This window comes from Canis aureus, chromosome 8 (genome assembly GCF_053574225.1).
Source record: "Canis aureus isolate CA01 chromosome 8, VMU_Caureus_v.1.0, whole genome shotgun sequence".
NCBI lineage: Eukaryota > Metazoa > Chordata > Mammalia > Carnivora > Canidae > Canis > Canis aureus.
Window position 1 is genome coordinate 5,282,799 of NC_135618.1, and position 16,436 is coordinate 5,299,234.

A 16,436-nucleotide genomic window follows, 5' to 3' on the forward strand; every position below is an offset into this window, starting at 1 on the left:
AATTTAGGATCAGGTGGCAAATACAGTTTAAAAAATGTATGCTTATTAGTCTTAGGAAAATATGTTTGATTAATTCCCTCTATCTATTAAAATTACATCTCTACTAACTATAGTCTACAATAACTATATTTTTAATAGAAAAATTCTCTTAAAATCTTTATACGTCAAATGCAAATCTGATGGTGAAAATTTTATGGGAGTTAAGGTGACCATGAAGAAGGGTAGGACCGGTCTAGGCAGGCAGTAGGAAAGAGGCAACTAGGCATGATTTTCACTAGAGGCCACAGGAATGTTAAATGAGAAAGGGAACAAAGTCTAAAGCAAAGTAGAAAAATCACGGCTACCAAGTATAAAAGGTAATCTACCATGAAACAAAGCCGAAGTGTCCAGAAATAACTATTAAGAGTTTGGGACCAAAGCAAGGCACTAGACACAGTGGGACAAAATCTAGAGTAAGTAGGTTGTGGTCTAGGGCAACTACCTAGAAAAGTTATTCTTTTGTATTCTTTGGTTTTATGTGTGAATCTTGGCATGAGAAAGCTGGTCAAGAATGAAAGATCAAGAATAGAAAACACAACTAATAAGTCATGAAAGGTTTGGTCATCAGTTTCAATTCATATGGGAGACTGGGATTATTTTTTTTTTCATACCACCAAGCAATGCTCCAAAACCAGCTGACTGTTCTTCAATTCAACTCAAATCTGACACTATCTACCTGGAGACAGGGTCATATCTCACAGGTTAAAGGTTCTGTCCTACAAGACCATCCCTACCTTCTTCAGATGCCAATCACAAGTCCAGATTATCACCTGTGCTTCTGACAAACTGGCTACATATTAGAGGTTCCACGAACCTTAACTTGGGTTCAGTTTGCTAGAGTGGCTCACAGAGCTCAGAGAAACAAATTACTGAATAGATTACTGGTTTGTTATACAAGGCTATAACTCATGAACAGCCAGAGAGATGACTAGGGCAAAGTATGGGAAAAGGACACAAAGCTTCCATGCTCTCTCCAAGCACATCACTCCGCACAAACCTCCACGTGTTCACCAACACAGAAGCTCTCAGAACCCAGAATTTATGGGTTTTTATCGAGGTTTCATTACACAGACATGATTGATTATATCATTGGCCATTAAGGGATTCAATTTGGTCTCCATCCTCTCTTCCCTTCCCAGAGGTTGAGTTTGTAATAGAACGATGCCTTGTAATGAGTAAGAACCACATGTTATTATTACTTTTTCATTATATTTTATATGGAAAACCTAGAGCTTATCTCCTCAATTCCATCAATAGTATAGTTCAAATAGTCAGATAATCTAATAACGAGTGGGGAAAATACAGCAAAGCACTTTTATTGCTCCCCTCAACATCCACATAGTGAAGTACAGAATACACAGGAAGCCTTCTTTATATGCATATTTTGTTTCAAGACTTTATAATTAATCTCACCAGTTATTGTAAAAATAGAAGCCAACTGATGGAAGTGTTCTCATCTTTTTACAACCAAATTTATAAACCTATCTGATGTTCATGCACTTTCTTCTTCTACCCTGATACAGTAAAGGAAGCATCCCTTCCTTGAGCAGTGGTCAAATTTTTCACATGTACTTTGGCCCCATCAGCCTTTACTTTCACTTCTGCAATGATCCTAACTTCTCCTTTGTCATTGCCTCACTACTGGGTCATTCCCACCAAACCACTATAACCACCATTGTCACCAGTGCCAGCACTACCACATTCTCAATCCACGGCCCTCTGGATACAATTTCACCTTCCCGTTCAATATTAAAATAAAATTTATTGACTTGTCTCCCTGTGCTACCTTTTCTTCACCGTATATATTTTTTCAACTCATTTAGATACGGTTCTTATACTACTGTTCCCTCAAATGTTGAAACTCTTCCTACCACAGGATTTTATGGTGATAAATAAAAGAATTTTTTTTTTCTGTTCTAATCTTTCTTAACTCTCACTAGCACTTAACAGTTAATTGTTTCTTCTTGTTAAAATCTTTTTGTTGTTGTTGCTGTTCAAGTTCTCTGATTTCCATAGTCTCTGAAACCATCCGGATATCTTAGGGATATATATTTTTTTATTTTTCCTAGATTCTCTGAAGCTCCCTTGAATTTTCTTCTAGCTTTCTGGTTGTTCTCAGTTTGCACTTCTTCTTTCTCCACAGAATCTTCAAAGTACTTGAGGACTTGATACTCGGTCTCCTTCCCATCTCCACCTCTCTCCTTAAATGAATCATTCTCATGGCTTTAAATATCAATCTCTGCACTGATAACTCTCATATTTATCATCTCCACTTGGAAGTCCCAGAGTATTTTTCAAAGTTCGTGCATTCAATTTTTTTGCTACTAGAAACCAATCCCCTCTAAAATCAGTCCTATTTCAGCAAATGCTACCTACTAGTTTACTCTTCCCACATCAATTTTATCAATTAGTATGTAGGTAAAACCTACAAAAATGTAGCTCAAATTAACTGATTTTTTCTCCATTTCCCACCATGAGGCTACTTCAAGTTTCTATCAATTCTTACTTTGACTAACTGCAATCACTTTAGTCTCTGTATTTCCCAACACACACACACTTCACTGCCCACAGAGCGATCAGCCAGAGTGATCTCTTAAAACTGTCTTTAAAGGCCTAGAGTTTACATATGACCTCATGATAAAATTCAAATCCTTTGCCATAGCCTATAAAAACTTACATGCTTTTACACTTGTGTACTTATTCAATACCACCTACCAATTACTTCTAACCACATTTATAATGCTTTGTCAAGACATAAATGACTTGTAGGTTAATTCCCAGGCACGATTTAGAGTGCCAGAACTTTAAATGATAAAAAGAAATTCAGCTTCGTCCATTACAGGTTTACAAGTGAAAACTAATTTGACCTAGATTAATAAATATATGGCACCACCTACTATAAGCTAGAGTCTTCAAAACTGAAAACAGTGCTGGCTCAAAAATCTTATAGTCTTAAAAAAAAAAAAAAAAAAAACAAACTTAACTGGATGCCACTATATGTGAAGAGATTTGGCATATGCATACACCCAGTTTGCAAAGGAAAGTGCCCGCTTTTCCTACTATCCTGGTGAAGTTTACTAACAGTGACCGCTTTCAGTCTCAGAAGCAACCCAGTTTGGAAGATCGATTATATGGTCCCATTTGCTAGAGGGACGTTGCCCAATAACAGACAGGAGGTAGGAGAGTAACACTGTACTGTCTGCATTGTTTTAAGTTACTTAATATCTTAGTTCAGTGCCCAGGACTTGGTAGATATATAATAAATTATTTTGTTAAAACATAGGTTACAAGTCCCCAAGGTTCTATGAAAGTTGAGACCACGTTTGTTTTGTTCACTACTTTAAACTAAAAGCACTTAGAAGAATCTCTGGTGCGTGACAGGATTTCAATAAACATGTGCCTAATGAATATTGTTCCTACAGACAGCTAGGCCAATTCAGGAATACTCTTCAGTTTGGGTAGTGGGCTGCTGATTTTAAATTGATACTTTCGGGACACCTGGGGGGCTCAGCGGTTGAGCACCTACCTTTGACCCAGGGCGTGGTCCTGGAGGCCCAGGATCGAGTCCCACATCAGGCTCCTTGCATGGAGCCTGCTTCTCCCTCTGCCTGGGTCTCTGCCTCTCTCTCTGTGTGTGTCTCTCATGAACAAATAAATAAAATCTTTAAAAAAAAATTTAAAAAATAAATAAATTGATGCTTTCCTCCCATCTTTTGCACCCTCAGTTTCTGTACTTCCCATATCTCTTGTTATTCCCTTTAAGAACCTTACACTTCAAATATAATAGTCACAACTCCTGAATAGGACTTAAACACTTCTACTTTTTATCTTTGGTCCATGCTATTCCTACTTATTTGAAAGGCCCCATTTGCATCACCATCTATAAAATGATTACTCATTTTGAATAACATAAATAGTGTCATATTCTGAACCCTTACCATGTGGTAGCTACTAGGGTTACTTCTTTACATATATATTTATCATTTATTTTAATATTGATAACCTTATTAGGTAGATGGTATTGACCACTAATCATGATACAGCTAATATACACTAAATGTTTGCTATATGTCACTTGTTACACATCCTTTAAATAAATAACATAATTCAGTTTCAACAATCTTATGAGGTAAGTACTGTATTATTTTTATCCCTATTTTTCAAAAAAAAAGAACTGAGGCTTAAAGAAATAGCCAAAGGGACGCCTGGGGGGCTCAGTGGTTGAGAACCTGTCTTCGGCCCAGGGAGTGATCCCGGAGTTCCAGGATCGAGTCCCACATCGAGCTTCCTGTGAGGAGCCTGCTTCTCCCTCTACCTGTGTCTTTGCCTTTCTCTGTGTGTCTCATGAATAAATAAATAAAATCTTTAAAAGAAATAGCAAATATGTTGGGGTAAGATGCTCACATATGGCTAACATCTAGAAAATAAAACAATAAAACAAAGAACAAATATCTGAGGACTCTGGAGAATAAACAAAAACAAATAATGACTTGTTATAAACATTAATATTCTTATAACAGAATCCAGAGTATACAACATTTATGATGCCCACAAAATAACCTAAAACACATAATACGAATGAAAATTATATCATGAAGTATATTACTTCATATAAAATACAACAATCATGCAACCAGATAAGCCATTTACATTCATCCTCTCTGTATTTTATGTGAAGTGGTACAATATTAAATAGATTGTGCGGAATTAAGGATTTATATTAAAATCCCTACAGAAAGTAAATACATAATGCAAAGAGGGTCAACTAAAAATCCAAATGATAAATTAAAATAGATTACAAAAATATCTGAATACACAAAAAGAAGACAGGGGAACAAAAAACTAAGGACAGAAAACAAATAATAGAATGATACTGATCTAATATGATTAGTGTCCTTAAAAGAGGAGACACCAAAAAGCTCGCTTTCTTTCTCTCTCGTTGCACACATGCACTAAAAAAATAAAAAAATAAATTAAAAAAAAAAAAAGGTGATGTGAACACACAGAAGATGGTTGTCATCTACAAGCTAGAAAGGGGTCTCACTTGGAAATGACCATGCTGGTACCCTGACCTTAGACTTTCAGCCTTCCTAGCTGTGAGAAAATAAATTGTTTAAGCCACCCAGTGTGTGGTATTTGGTTATGAAAGCCTGAGCAGCTAATACAAAAAAAAGGAGCACCCTCTCTTCGGAGTTTCTAAGCACCATTCCTTAGATGGTATGCTGTGCACACTAGCGTGCTCTTAGTGAATAATGGGAATGCTCAGTGACATTGATCACTCTGGTGGGGGGTGGACTGCTACAGCCTTTAGGCTCCATTTGGCATAAATTTCAACTAGAGACTGGAATTTAAGTGGGGTCTGACATATTCTACAGTCATAGCAATGGGGGCCCAGGAGGTTTTCTATCACTTGAAAAATGCACTTAGGCAGTGAGTTACTATGTGTAGTGGTGTTTACCATTAACAAGAGACTCATGAAATAGGTGCTTAAAAAGCATGGCACATAGCCCAAAGCACAGCCAACCTGGGGTGGGAAACTCTCAAATCCTGGTACGCATATATCAGATACTTCAATCCATTTTTGGTTGATATACAGTATTTATTTATTTATTTATTTATTTATTTATTTATTCATTCATGAGAGACACAGAGACAGAGAGGTAGAGACACAGGCTGAGGGAGAAGCAGGCTCCATGTAGGGAGCCCGATGTGGGACTCGATCCCAGGTCTCCAGGATCAGGTCCTGGGCTGAAGGCGGCGCTAAACTGCTGAGCCACCGGGGCTGCCCGGTTGATGTACATTTTTGATGATATTCTTCCTATAAGCACAGTGAGTGCTCTTCTGTAACTTAGAATTTCATTATTATTTTAAAATACAGAATTTCATTATTATTTTAAAATAGTCTATATTATATGTAATATAGAATGATATTAAATTATAGAATGATTATCATTATATAATATAGAATGATTTTAAAATATAGAATGATTCTTATTTTAAAATACAGAATGATATAGAATGATTCAATTAGATTGAGTCCATTCATATTTACACACACACACACACACACATACACAATGTTACATTTGTCAATGAAAGAAATGGAGAAAATTCCTGCACAGAATCTTTCAACTGTTGGAAATGTCTGAATGACTATAAAAATTGTTTTATACTTTTTGGGACTCCTTGGTGGCTCAGTCGGTTAAGCATCTGACTCTTGGTTTCCTTCAAGTCATGAGCTCAGGGTTGTGAGATCAAGCCCTACGACGGGTCTGAACTCAGCATGAAGTCTGCTTAGATTCTCACTCCCTCTCCCTTTGCCCTTCCCCACCATGTGCTAGCTCACTCTCAAATAAGTAAATACAACTTTAATAAATAAAATTTGTTTGGAGTATAAATACTCATATTCAACAAATAGCTGAATTTTTTTAACTGAATGCCAAAAATACAAAACAGTATGCTAGCTGTAGTATAGGATGCAAGGATATGTAAGACGTGTTCCTTATTCTCCAAAAACTAAAATTTACCCAAGGTGCTAAGACGGGCAGCTACTGCCCATCTTATAAACAGACTTCTCTATAAACTCTATGAACAGGTTTTATCCCACTCTTAAGGAACAGCGCTTCCAAATTTTTCTAGCCATGGAAGAAATCAGAATACTAATATTTGTAAAGTATGCTGGTTAAAAAAAAAAAAAAAGAGAGGGGTTTGTAATCTGGAGAAAAAGACATGTAATTATATTCCATTTATATTATTATGGTGATAAAATAGGATATAAATTATTAAATGAGATATCAAATACTGAATTTATATATAAAACTTTGAAGTGATGTCTTTGTAAAGACAAAACAGCCGTTAACTATTTGATGAACTTGAGCTTGATTTCCATTCCATGAGTACAAAATTTTTTTTTTTTTTTAAGATTTATTTATTTATTCATTCAGAGAGGCAGAGACACAGGCAGAGGGAGAAGCAGGCTCCATGCAGGGAGCCCGATGTGGGACTCGATCCAGGGTCTCCAGGATCACACCCCGGGCTGCAGGCGGGGCTAAACTGCTGCGCCACCGGGGCTGCCCTACAAAATCTTTATATCGGATACAGTGATGGTAAAAATAGACTCACAAATCCTTTGCACACTTCCTTTCAAAGTATGGAACCAAATGTGGTGGGTTTACTGATTTACTGATAATGAATACAATATGGCAAAAGAAATAGTGTGTGTCTCACAAGACTCATAAAAGGTACTGTGTCCTGCTCTGGGTTCTTTCTGGCAGATGACCTGATATGGGGAAAGTCTAAGCAGTTCTTTTGAAAGGCCCATAGGGCAAGGGGCTTCTGCTAATAGGCATTAAGGAACATACACCTGTGAAGAAGAGTCATACGAATTTGCCATCTTGGAATGAAGTCTTCCAATTCTAGTTAAGCTTTGGACTACTGCAACCCTGCCTGACGTCCTTGACCTGAGCTGAACACCAAGAATCAGACACTTAACTACATCACTTAGGGGGCCCTCAAGATGAATTTTAAAAATACATATTGTACTTCTAACTATATTACTTTTTCTAAAAGACAGTTTGTTTTTTTTGTTTAATTCATGAGACAGAGCAAGACAGAGAGGCAGAGACACAGGCAGAGGGAGAAGCAGGCTCCATGCAGGTAGCCCGATGTGGGACTCGATCCCAGGACTCCAGGATCATATCCCGGGCTGCAGGCGGCACTAAACCGCTGCACCACTGGGGCTGCCCAACAGTTTGTGTTTTACAAGGAATTCAAGAGTCTCACTGAAACTAATGTAACCTTATGTGTCAACTATACTTCAGTTAAAAGAAGAAAGTCCCGTTATGAGAGTTAGGTATAGCAGAGGGATAACCCGTTTGAAATATCTGATAGTACTTCTTTCCTCACCTCATTGATTTAGTTTTCCTTCCTTTTTCACTTATTCTGACACTTTTCATCTACTTACTGTTCTATAGCCTTTTTTTGTTTTGTTTTGTTTTGCCTTTCCTATCTCTTATCTGAGAGTGGCATCAAGAGTCTTTATTAGATCCAGCTGACAGCAATAAGGGCCAAAACAATGACTATATTAAGGTAGGAGCTTTAAAAGTGAACTTTCTATACAAGCAAGTATAAGGTCTACATGTGTAACATCTTTGTATCAGCTACATTTTTCTTGCTACTCTTGCATTATCATAGGACAAGAAAAATAATCATGAAAGCCATACACATGCCAGTTCACATCTGTGAGGTAGACTGGTGATCTGATTCATAAGCACCTTCTATCCAATGTGCAGTGGCTCAATATCCAGTAAAAACTTTTCAGTAACAATAGGCCACAAAATGGTACTCACACTTGTGAATTAGGGAACCGACAATAAACATAACCCAAAAGGGCTAAAGGTCATCTGTCTATACACACAAGGCAAGCAATAATGTAATACTACTGCTGGATATGAAGGGCACTGACATAAGGTAATGCAAACAAACTGTCAAAAAACAGTTGACATAGAAAAGGAAAAATATGACATTAGGAAGTTTGGTTACTGTATCTCTTATCCAAGCTTATTAAAGGAAAATGCCTAGAGACAGATTAATACATATTTTTCAAACATTTCTTGTCACTACTATGGAATTAGCCCTTTACTTAAATTACTGAGTCAAATAAGAAAATAGCTTATACAGTTCTATTTTACATTCTCCTTTACTATAGCTTTTTTTTTTTTTTCTTTTCAGGGAAAAAATTTAGAACTGCCTAGTTGAATTGCAGAGTTAGAAATAACACTTATTTGGCCACTGGTTTAAGGAGAAGTCAAAACAATGCAAAAAACAAGGTATTAAAGTAGATTCTAGTTGCATACTTAGTCTGAAAAAGCAGAGCAGGGTATCAAAGTTATGACTGAAAATTGGATATGCACATAGGTGTTCTCAGAAATCCTTGGTTGAATTCTTAATAGATCAGAAGCCCTTTAACTCTCACTGTAAAATTTACGATTCTTTTTGTCTCTTGCCTATAAAAAAAGATGTTAAACAAATCGAAACTAATAAGCAAATAACATGAAAATCTAAAATATCTCCCATGCAAAATTCATACTAGCTTTTAAAAAAAATGTTGCCACTAAAAACCAGAAAGGGATCTGTCCACTACACAAACCTTGTGTAAAATAATGGAGCCACAATTATAAATCATGCCTGCCAATAATTTCTGTACCAAAATATATTGTAAAATGACCTGAAGATTTCCATACTTAGAAGATTCACAGCAAGGAACTCCTTAGTATCTAACACATTCCTCTCTCCCTAAAAACTGCTCAGAATCCAAATATGTTCAGAGTTTTTCTGGTACTTGTTTTTTTTGTTTGTTTGTTTGTTTGTTTCTTTTTTTTTGTTTCTTAAGCAGAGGGTTGACAAGAGCATACATAAACACAAAATGATGAAATGCTGTTTAATACTGTTTGGTAGATAATAAAGGGGCATAAAAATAATCTGTTGGTAGGTCTCTGTCTTGGTGTCTTAAAGTGTCTAAGGTAGTACTTATATTAATAGTACATCGTCTGTAACATTGCTGTTTTGTATTACTTTCTTTCAAATTGAAGAATTCTTTTTAGCATTTCTTATTAGGCATGCCTAGTGGCAATGAACTACAGCCAATGTAGTTCATTTTCAATGGTGAAAAACTGAAAGCTTTTGCTCTAATATCAGGAATAAAACAAGGATGTCATTCCTGTTTAACATAGTACTGGAGGGGATCCCTGGGTGGCTCAGCAGTTTAGCACCTGCCTTTGGCCCAGAGCGTGATCCTGGAGTCCCGGGATCGAGTCCCGCATCGGGCTCCCTGCATGGAGCCTGCTCCTCCCTTTGCCTGTGTCTCTGCCTCTCTCTCTCTCTCTCTGTCTATCATGAATAAATAAATAAGATCTTTAAAAATTAAAAAAAAAAACACATAGTACTGGAAATCCTAAAAGAATCAGACAAGAAAAAGAAACAAAAGGCATTTAAATCAGAAAGAAGTAAAACTATTCCTGTTTCCAGAGGACATGATCTTATATCTAGAAAACTGTGAAGAATCCCCCCACCAACTGGGTTAGAATTAATTAATTCAGTAAAATTGCTACACATAAATTTATTCTATTTTTTAAACTTAAATTCAATTAACTAACATATAATGTATTATTAGTTTCAGAGGTAGAGGTCAGTGATTCATCAACCTTATATAATACCCAGTGCTCATGACATCATGTGCCCTCCATCACCCAGTTAACCCATCTCCCCATTCCTCTCCCCTCCATCAATGCTCAGTTTATTTCCTAGGATTAAGAGTCTCCTATGGTTTGTCTCTCTGTCTTGATCTCATCTTGTTTTATTTTTTCCTCTCCTTCCCTACAGTTGCTTTTCTGTATGTTAACAACAGACTATCTGAAAAAGAAATCAAGAAAACAATCCCACTTACAATAGCATCAAAACAGTTAAAATGTGTAGGAATAAATTAAACTAAGGTGAGAGATCTATACACTTAAAACATTAACATGCTAATGAAAAAAGGAAAACAATGAAGACACAAATAAGTAGATTATCTTGTGTTCAGTGAATCGGAAGAATTAATATTGTTAAAATGCTTATACTACCCAAAGCAATCTACAAATTCAGTGTAACTCCCTATCAGAATACCAATGGAATTTTTTTTATAGAAATAGAAAAAACAATTCTACAATTCATTTGGAAACACAAAAGACTACAAATAGTCAAGTCAATCTTGAGTAAGAACAAGACTAGAGGCAAAATATATTACAAAGTTACAGTAATCAAGAGAAGATAGTAGCATAAAGGTAGACACATTGACTAGTAGAACAGAATAGAGAGCCCAGAAATAAATCTACACACATACAGTCAACTGACCTTTGACAAGGGTGCCAAGAATACACAGTGAGGAAAGGATAGTGTCCTTCAACAAGTGGTGCTGGGAAAACTGGATGTCTACATGGAAAAGAACGAAATTGGAACCTTATTTCACACTATACACACACACAAAAATCACTCAAAATGGATTAAAACCTTAAAGTATGACCTGAAACTATAAAACTCCTAGAAGAAAATGTAGGGGAAGGGCTTCATGATATTGGTTTTGACAATGATTTCATGGATATGACAACAAAAACAGAGGAAACAAAGCAAAAATAGACAAATTGAATTATACCAAACTAAAAGGCTTCTGCATAGCAAAGCAATCAACAAAGGAAAAAGTCTACAGAAGGAGAAAATATTTGCAAACCGCATATTTGATAAGGGGTTGATCTCCAAAATGTGTAAGACACTCCTATAATTAAATGAATAAAACTCATAATATTGGTTTTTAAAATTTTGTAAATGGACTAAAGACTTTAATAGACATTTCTCCAAAGAAGACATACAAATGGCTAACAATACATTAAAAAAAAAAAAAGTGTTCAAAGTCACTAATCATCAGGAGAATGTGTTAAGACCACAATTAGATCTCCCCTTACACACGTCAGGATGGGTATTTAAAAAATAAAAGTTGACAAATGTTGGTAAGAATGTGGAGAAATTGGAACCCTTGCACACTGTTGGTGGCAATACAAAAATGGTGCAGACGCTATGGAAGATAGCCTGAAGATTTCTCAAAATATTAATAATAGAAATACAATATGATCTAGTAATCCCATTTCTGAATTTTTATCAAAAATAACTGAAATCAGGATCTAGAAGAGACATTATTAGCACTGCAATGTTTATTGCAGCACTATACACAATAGCCGAGGTATGGAAACAACCTAAATGTCTATCAAGAGGTGAATGCAAAAAGAAAATGTCACATATACACATAATGGAATATACTTAGCATTAAGAAAGAAGGAAATTCTGAGATAATGAGACAATATAATGAGCTTTGAGGACATCATGCAAAGTGAAATAAGCCAGTCATAGAAAGACAAATGCCAAATGATTCCATTTTCATGAAGTATCTCAAATACATAGAACCGGAGTGAAATATTGTTGCTGAGGTCTGTGGGAGGTGGAACTGGGGAGCTACTAATTAACTGGCATAGTTCCAGGTAAGCAAGATGAAGGAGCTCTGGAGAGCTGCTTGTAGAGTACACCATCGTACCTGTAGTCAACAATATTGTATTGTACACTTAAAGTTTGTTACAAGGTTAGATCTCATATTAGGGATTCTTACCACAATAAAATAAAAATAAAAATAAAAGTACAGTTAGGCCTAACCCACAAAATGCATGCCTCCTCCCTTGAATTTGGCAAGAGACTACAACGTAAATAATGATGATAGATATATTTCCTCATGTCCTGCTTTCACACTAACTTTTTTACATTTTTTGTCTTCAGTTGAGAGATGCAGAGACCAAAAGATATTGCCAAATTTCAGTTCAGTGATTAGAATAGCCAGAAAAGGCAGACCTTAAGTATTTCTTAAATATAAGCCCTTATATTCTTAGAATACCAACCTCTAAAGGACACAATTTTATGATTATTTCCAATGATACAAGCTTCAAAGTAGAAATCAGTAAGTAGAAATGTCAGAAGTCTCATGGAACCTTCAGAGACTATATATAGTCTACTATAAAATAGATATTTGGGATTTTTAATTGCTACTTGTGGTCATATTAGAGTTCATTTTTCTCTTTTCCTCATTCCTAAATTATTGATTTCTATTTCATTTCAATTGTAATTCATCCTTGTATGTTAATGATTCTTCTATTTTAATTTCTTTTTAGATAATGTACCTCGCAGTCTAAGATTCTGTGAGCATTTATCCAGTCTCAGATCTCAAATCTCAATTTCAGTGTTTTATTAATGTAATAGACACCAATTTCCCCCAATGGCAGCTACTTAAAATTACATATGGTCTCAGTGAAGAACTTAATAGCTTCTAGCTTCCTAGAATCATTTTGATTTATTCATCTATTAATTCATCTATCTATCCATCCTTCCATCCACTCATTCATATTTTAGTGGCTTGCAAATTCAATTGAAATTTAGGAATCACAACTATGAAATTTCTTATTAAAACTCCTTCTTAATTTTTTTCTCTAAATTTTATTTTCCTTTTTATTTGAGAATTACTTGGTTTCTATGGATATCAGCAATTTCTCTTTAATTAAAAAAATCTTTTATTTGCTTACTATAGCATATATAACAGATACAATACATGTGCAAAGTGCATCCATAACATTGAACATTTGCTATGTGCGATGCACTTTGTACAGAAGGGTAGTATGAAAGGCATGATCCCAGGTCTCATGGAACTTTCATTCTAGTGGGAAAAGATAGACCACAAACTCATAAATACAAAAATATCAAACAGGAATAGGTTCTCTGATGAAAATCAATCAGGGTAAAATGACAATGAGTCTAAATAATTGTACTGGATAGGTAAGAATTATTTTTTAATCAACTTCATCTCAAATCTGAAAGATAAGAATAAGCAGTAGGGAATACAAGGCAACTAGATTAAATGAAATGATTTTGAAATTCATAGCTTTCATATTCAAACACAAGTTAACATTTCACTAATACGTCATATTTAATTCTGTGTCTTAAAAGATGATTAATTTTTCATCAATACAATGTCATTTTAAAATATTTTTCCTAAAAATAAGAAAATTATTTTGAACTATTTGTTTCGCTTAACATTATTAGTAATAATAAGTAAAAATTGAGGAGAATGCTACCTTTATATATTTTTCATTAATAATATCATATAATTTTGAGGCACAGTCATAATTTCTACAAACTGAAGTCTTCAATACCAAGGCAACAAAATTATTTCTCTCAGATAGAGTTAACTCTATTAAAGAATAATGTTTGCAAAAAAAAGAAATCCTTATATCTGTACGTTATATAAACTTCTCTATTGAAGAGCAAAATAACTAGGCCATATAATAACCCATTTATTTTAAATTATCTCAACAGACAGATTTAACTGTCACATGAAACTTTTAGAAGGCAGGAACACAGAGGGCAATACCATTTGTGGTCAACAGATCTTGTTTGGTTCTCCTAAATGTATTACAGATTTATGAGCCATCTGTGAGGAAATAAAAGGTCTATTTTAAAATCAGTACAGATATGATTGAATGTTCACAAATGGGTCTGAAGCAGTTGCTCTCTTCAGCAAAACTGTCTGACACCTTAGCACTAGCAGATGGCCTTGTGTGGTAAATAGGCTTTGAGACAGCTTTGAGTTCAGGTAAAGTAAAGGAGATGAGGGGAAAAAAGAAAAATAAAGTAAATACAAAATCAAAAAGCAGTGACATCAACTTCTGTCCCACATTGAGTTTTCCCGGATTTGTTACGCACATGAATGTTATTGAAATTTGATCACACAGGGGCCGTTTCTTCTTTTGAGATTTTCTTAGTAACAATAGAAAAAGGTCTGAAGTCTTCCTCTAAGCCATACCATTTACGTATACACACATAATATAGTATAAACGGCCTGAGATAGGAGCCAAGCTTACCACAAGAAAAAGTAAAGTTTATAAAAATCACACATTCAGGGGTACGTGGGTGGCACAGTTGGTTGACCTGTGAACTCTTGGTTTCCACTCGGATCATGACCCTGCTCACTCCCACAAGTGCTTTCTCTCTCAAAATAAATAAATAAATCTTAAAAAAAAATCACACATTCACATGTAACAAAGCTATCCTGTGGATTGATTCCAATGGGAGAGAAAGTTACAGAGAAGCAGAGAAATTAGTTCCTCACTTAATATAATTAGATATTTTGTGTGAAAATGCTATCCAGGAACCTATTTCTCTATAGTTACATGGAAAAAATTGTAATGCATTACATGTTAACCAAAACCCTATAATTTCCAAAAATAAAAAGTAAAAACAAAAGCAATAAAACTGATATTTATAAGTACCTTTCATGTAATATGTAAGACATTTAAAACACTGTCACTTGATAATCAGCTAGTGAGGTTGTTTACAAATAGTTATTTCAATTGCAATGAAATGGCTGTTGGCAGCAACATCTCAGATGAACATGTCATTGCTGACATCCATCATGCTTTAAAAATGTCTACATGTAATTTTTTTCAAGATCTTTATTGAGAAATATTTAACTATCAAACCATTAAAATGCACAGTGCAGTGGTTCTAAAATATTCAAAGTTGTGCAACCATCACTACAACCTATGTTTTCAAATTTTTCATTCCACCAAAAAGAAATCCTATAACCTTTATAGTCACTCTCCATTCTCCAACCTCCATCATCTCCCTAACCCTATACAACTGCTAATCGGCCTTCCATTTCTACAGATTTATGCATTCTGAACATTTATTATAAATGGAATCATACAATATGTGGTCTTTGGTAATGATTCCATTACTTTAAGGAACCCAATTCTAGCTTTATGATTTCTTCTCTTTTAAGCCTGCCTTTTTGTTGCTGTTGTTTTATTTAAATTCAAGTTAGCATAAACGGTATCATTAATTTCAGGGTAGAATTTAGTGATTCATCATTTGGATATAACACCCGGTGCTTGTTACATCAAGTGCCCTCCTTAATGCCCATCACCCATTTAGCCTATCCTTCCACCAACCTCCTGGGAGCTCCAGCAACCCTTTCTTTGTTCCCTATAGTTAAGAGTCCCCTATGACTTGCCTCCCTCTATGTGTTTATCTTAATATTGTTTCTTAAATTTCACATGTGAGTGAAATCATATGGTATTTGTCTTTCTCTGACTTATTTTGCTTAACATAATAACCTCTAGTTCCATCCACATTGTTGCAAATGGCAAGATTTCATTATTTTTGATGGCTGAGTAATATTCCTGAGTGTGTATGTGTGTATAACCAACCACTTCTTCTTTATCCATTCATCAATTGATAGATATCTGGTCTCTCTCTATAGTTTGGTTATTGTGTACATTACTGCTATAAACACTGGGGTACAGACGCCCCTTTGAATTTTTGCATCCTTTAAACAAATACCAAGTAGCACAATTGCTGGGTCATAGGGTAGTTCTATTTTAACTTTTTGAGGAACCTCCATACTGTTTTCCAGAGTGGCTGTACCAGTTTGCTTTCCCACCAACAGTGTAAGAGGATTCTCCTTTCTCTGCATCCTTGATGGTATCTGCTATTTCCTGTGTTGTTAATTTTAGCCATTCTGAATGGTGTGGGGTGGTATCTCATTGTGGTTTTGATTTGTTCTCCTCCAGTTCCATCTTCACTTATTCCATCATGAGTCTTACTTGTTTGGTTAATTTTAGATGGAATAAAATTTTCAAACCGGTTCCATGATTGGCCATAAACAGAGAAAAACAAATTAACTTGTCTGGGAAAATGTGGCTTAGCATTAAAATCAAGATTCCTATAGGCTCCTGAATAACTATGATTTGGTCTTCTGATGATGTATTATT

General features: G+C 35.2%; 1 protein-coding gene across 3 annotated transcripts in view; it reads right to left on the minus strand.

The window, feature by feature from the left end:
- LRRIQ3 (leucine rich repeats and IQ motif containing 3) overlaps nucleotides 1-16,436 on the minus strand; it is a 173,588-nt gene that overhangs the window by 11,396 nt on the left and 145,756 nt on the right. For 2 of the 3 annotated variants that reach the window (XM_077905051.1, XM_077905053.1), the window contains exon 7: nucleotides 10,930-11,007. The exons of the other annotated variant lie outside the window; for it this stretch is intronic. In XM_077905051.1, coding sequence (XP_077761177.1) covers nucleotides 10,930-11,007 — 78 coding nt within the window. The remainder of the gene's footprint in view (nucleotides 1-10,929; nucleotides 11,008-16,436) is intronic. 3 annotated transcript variants of the gene reach the window in all.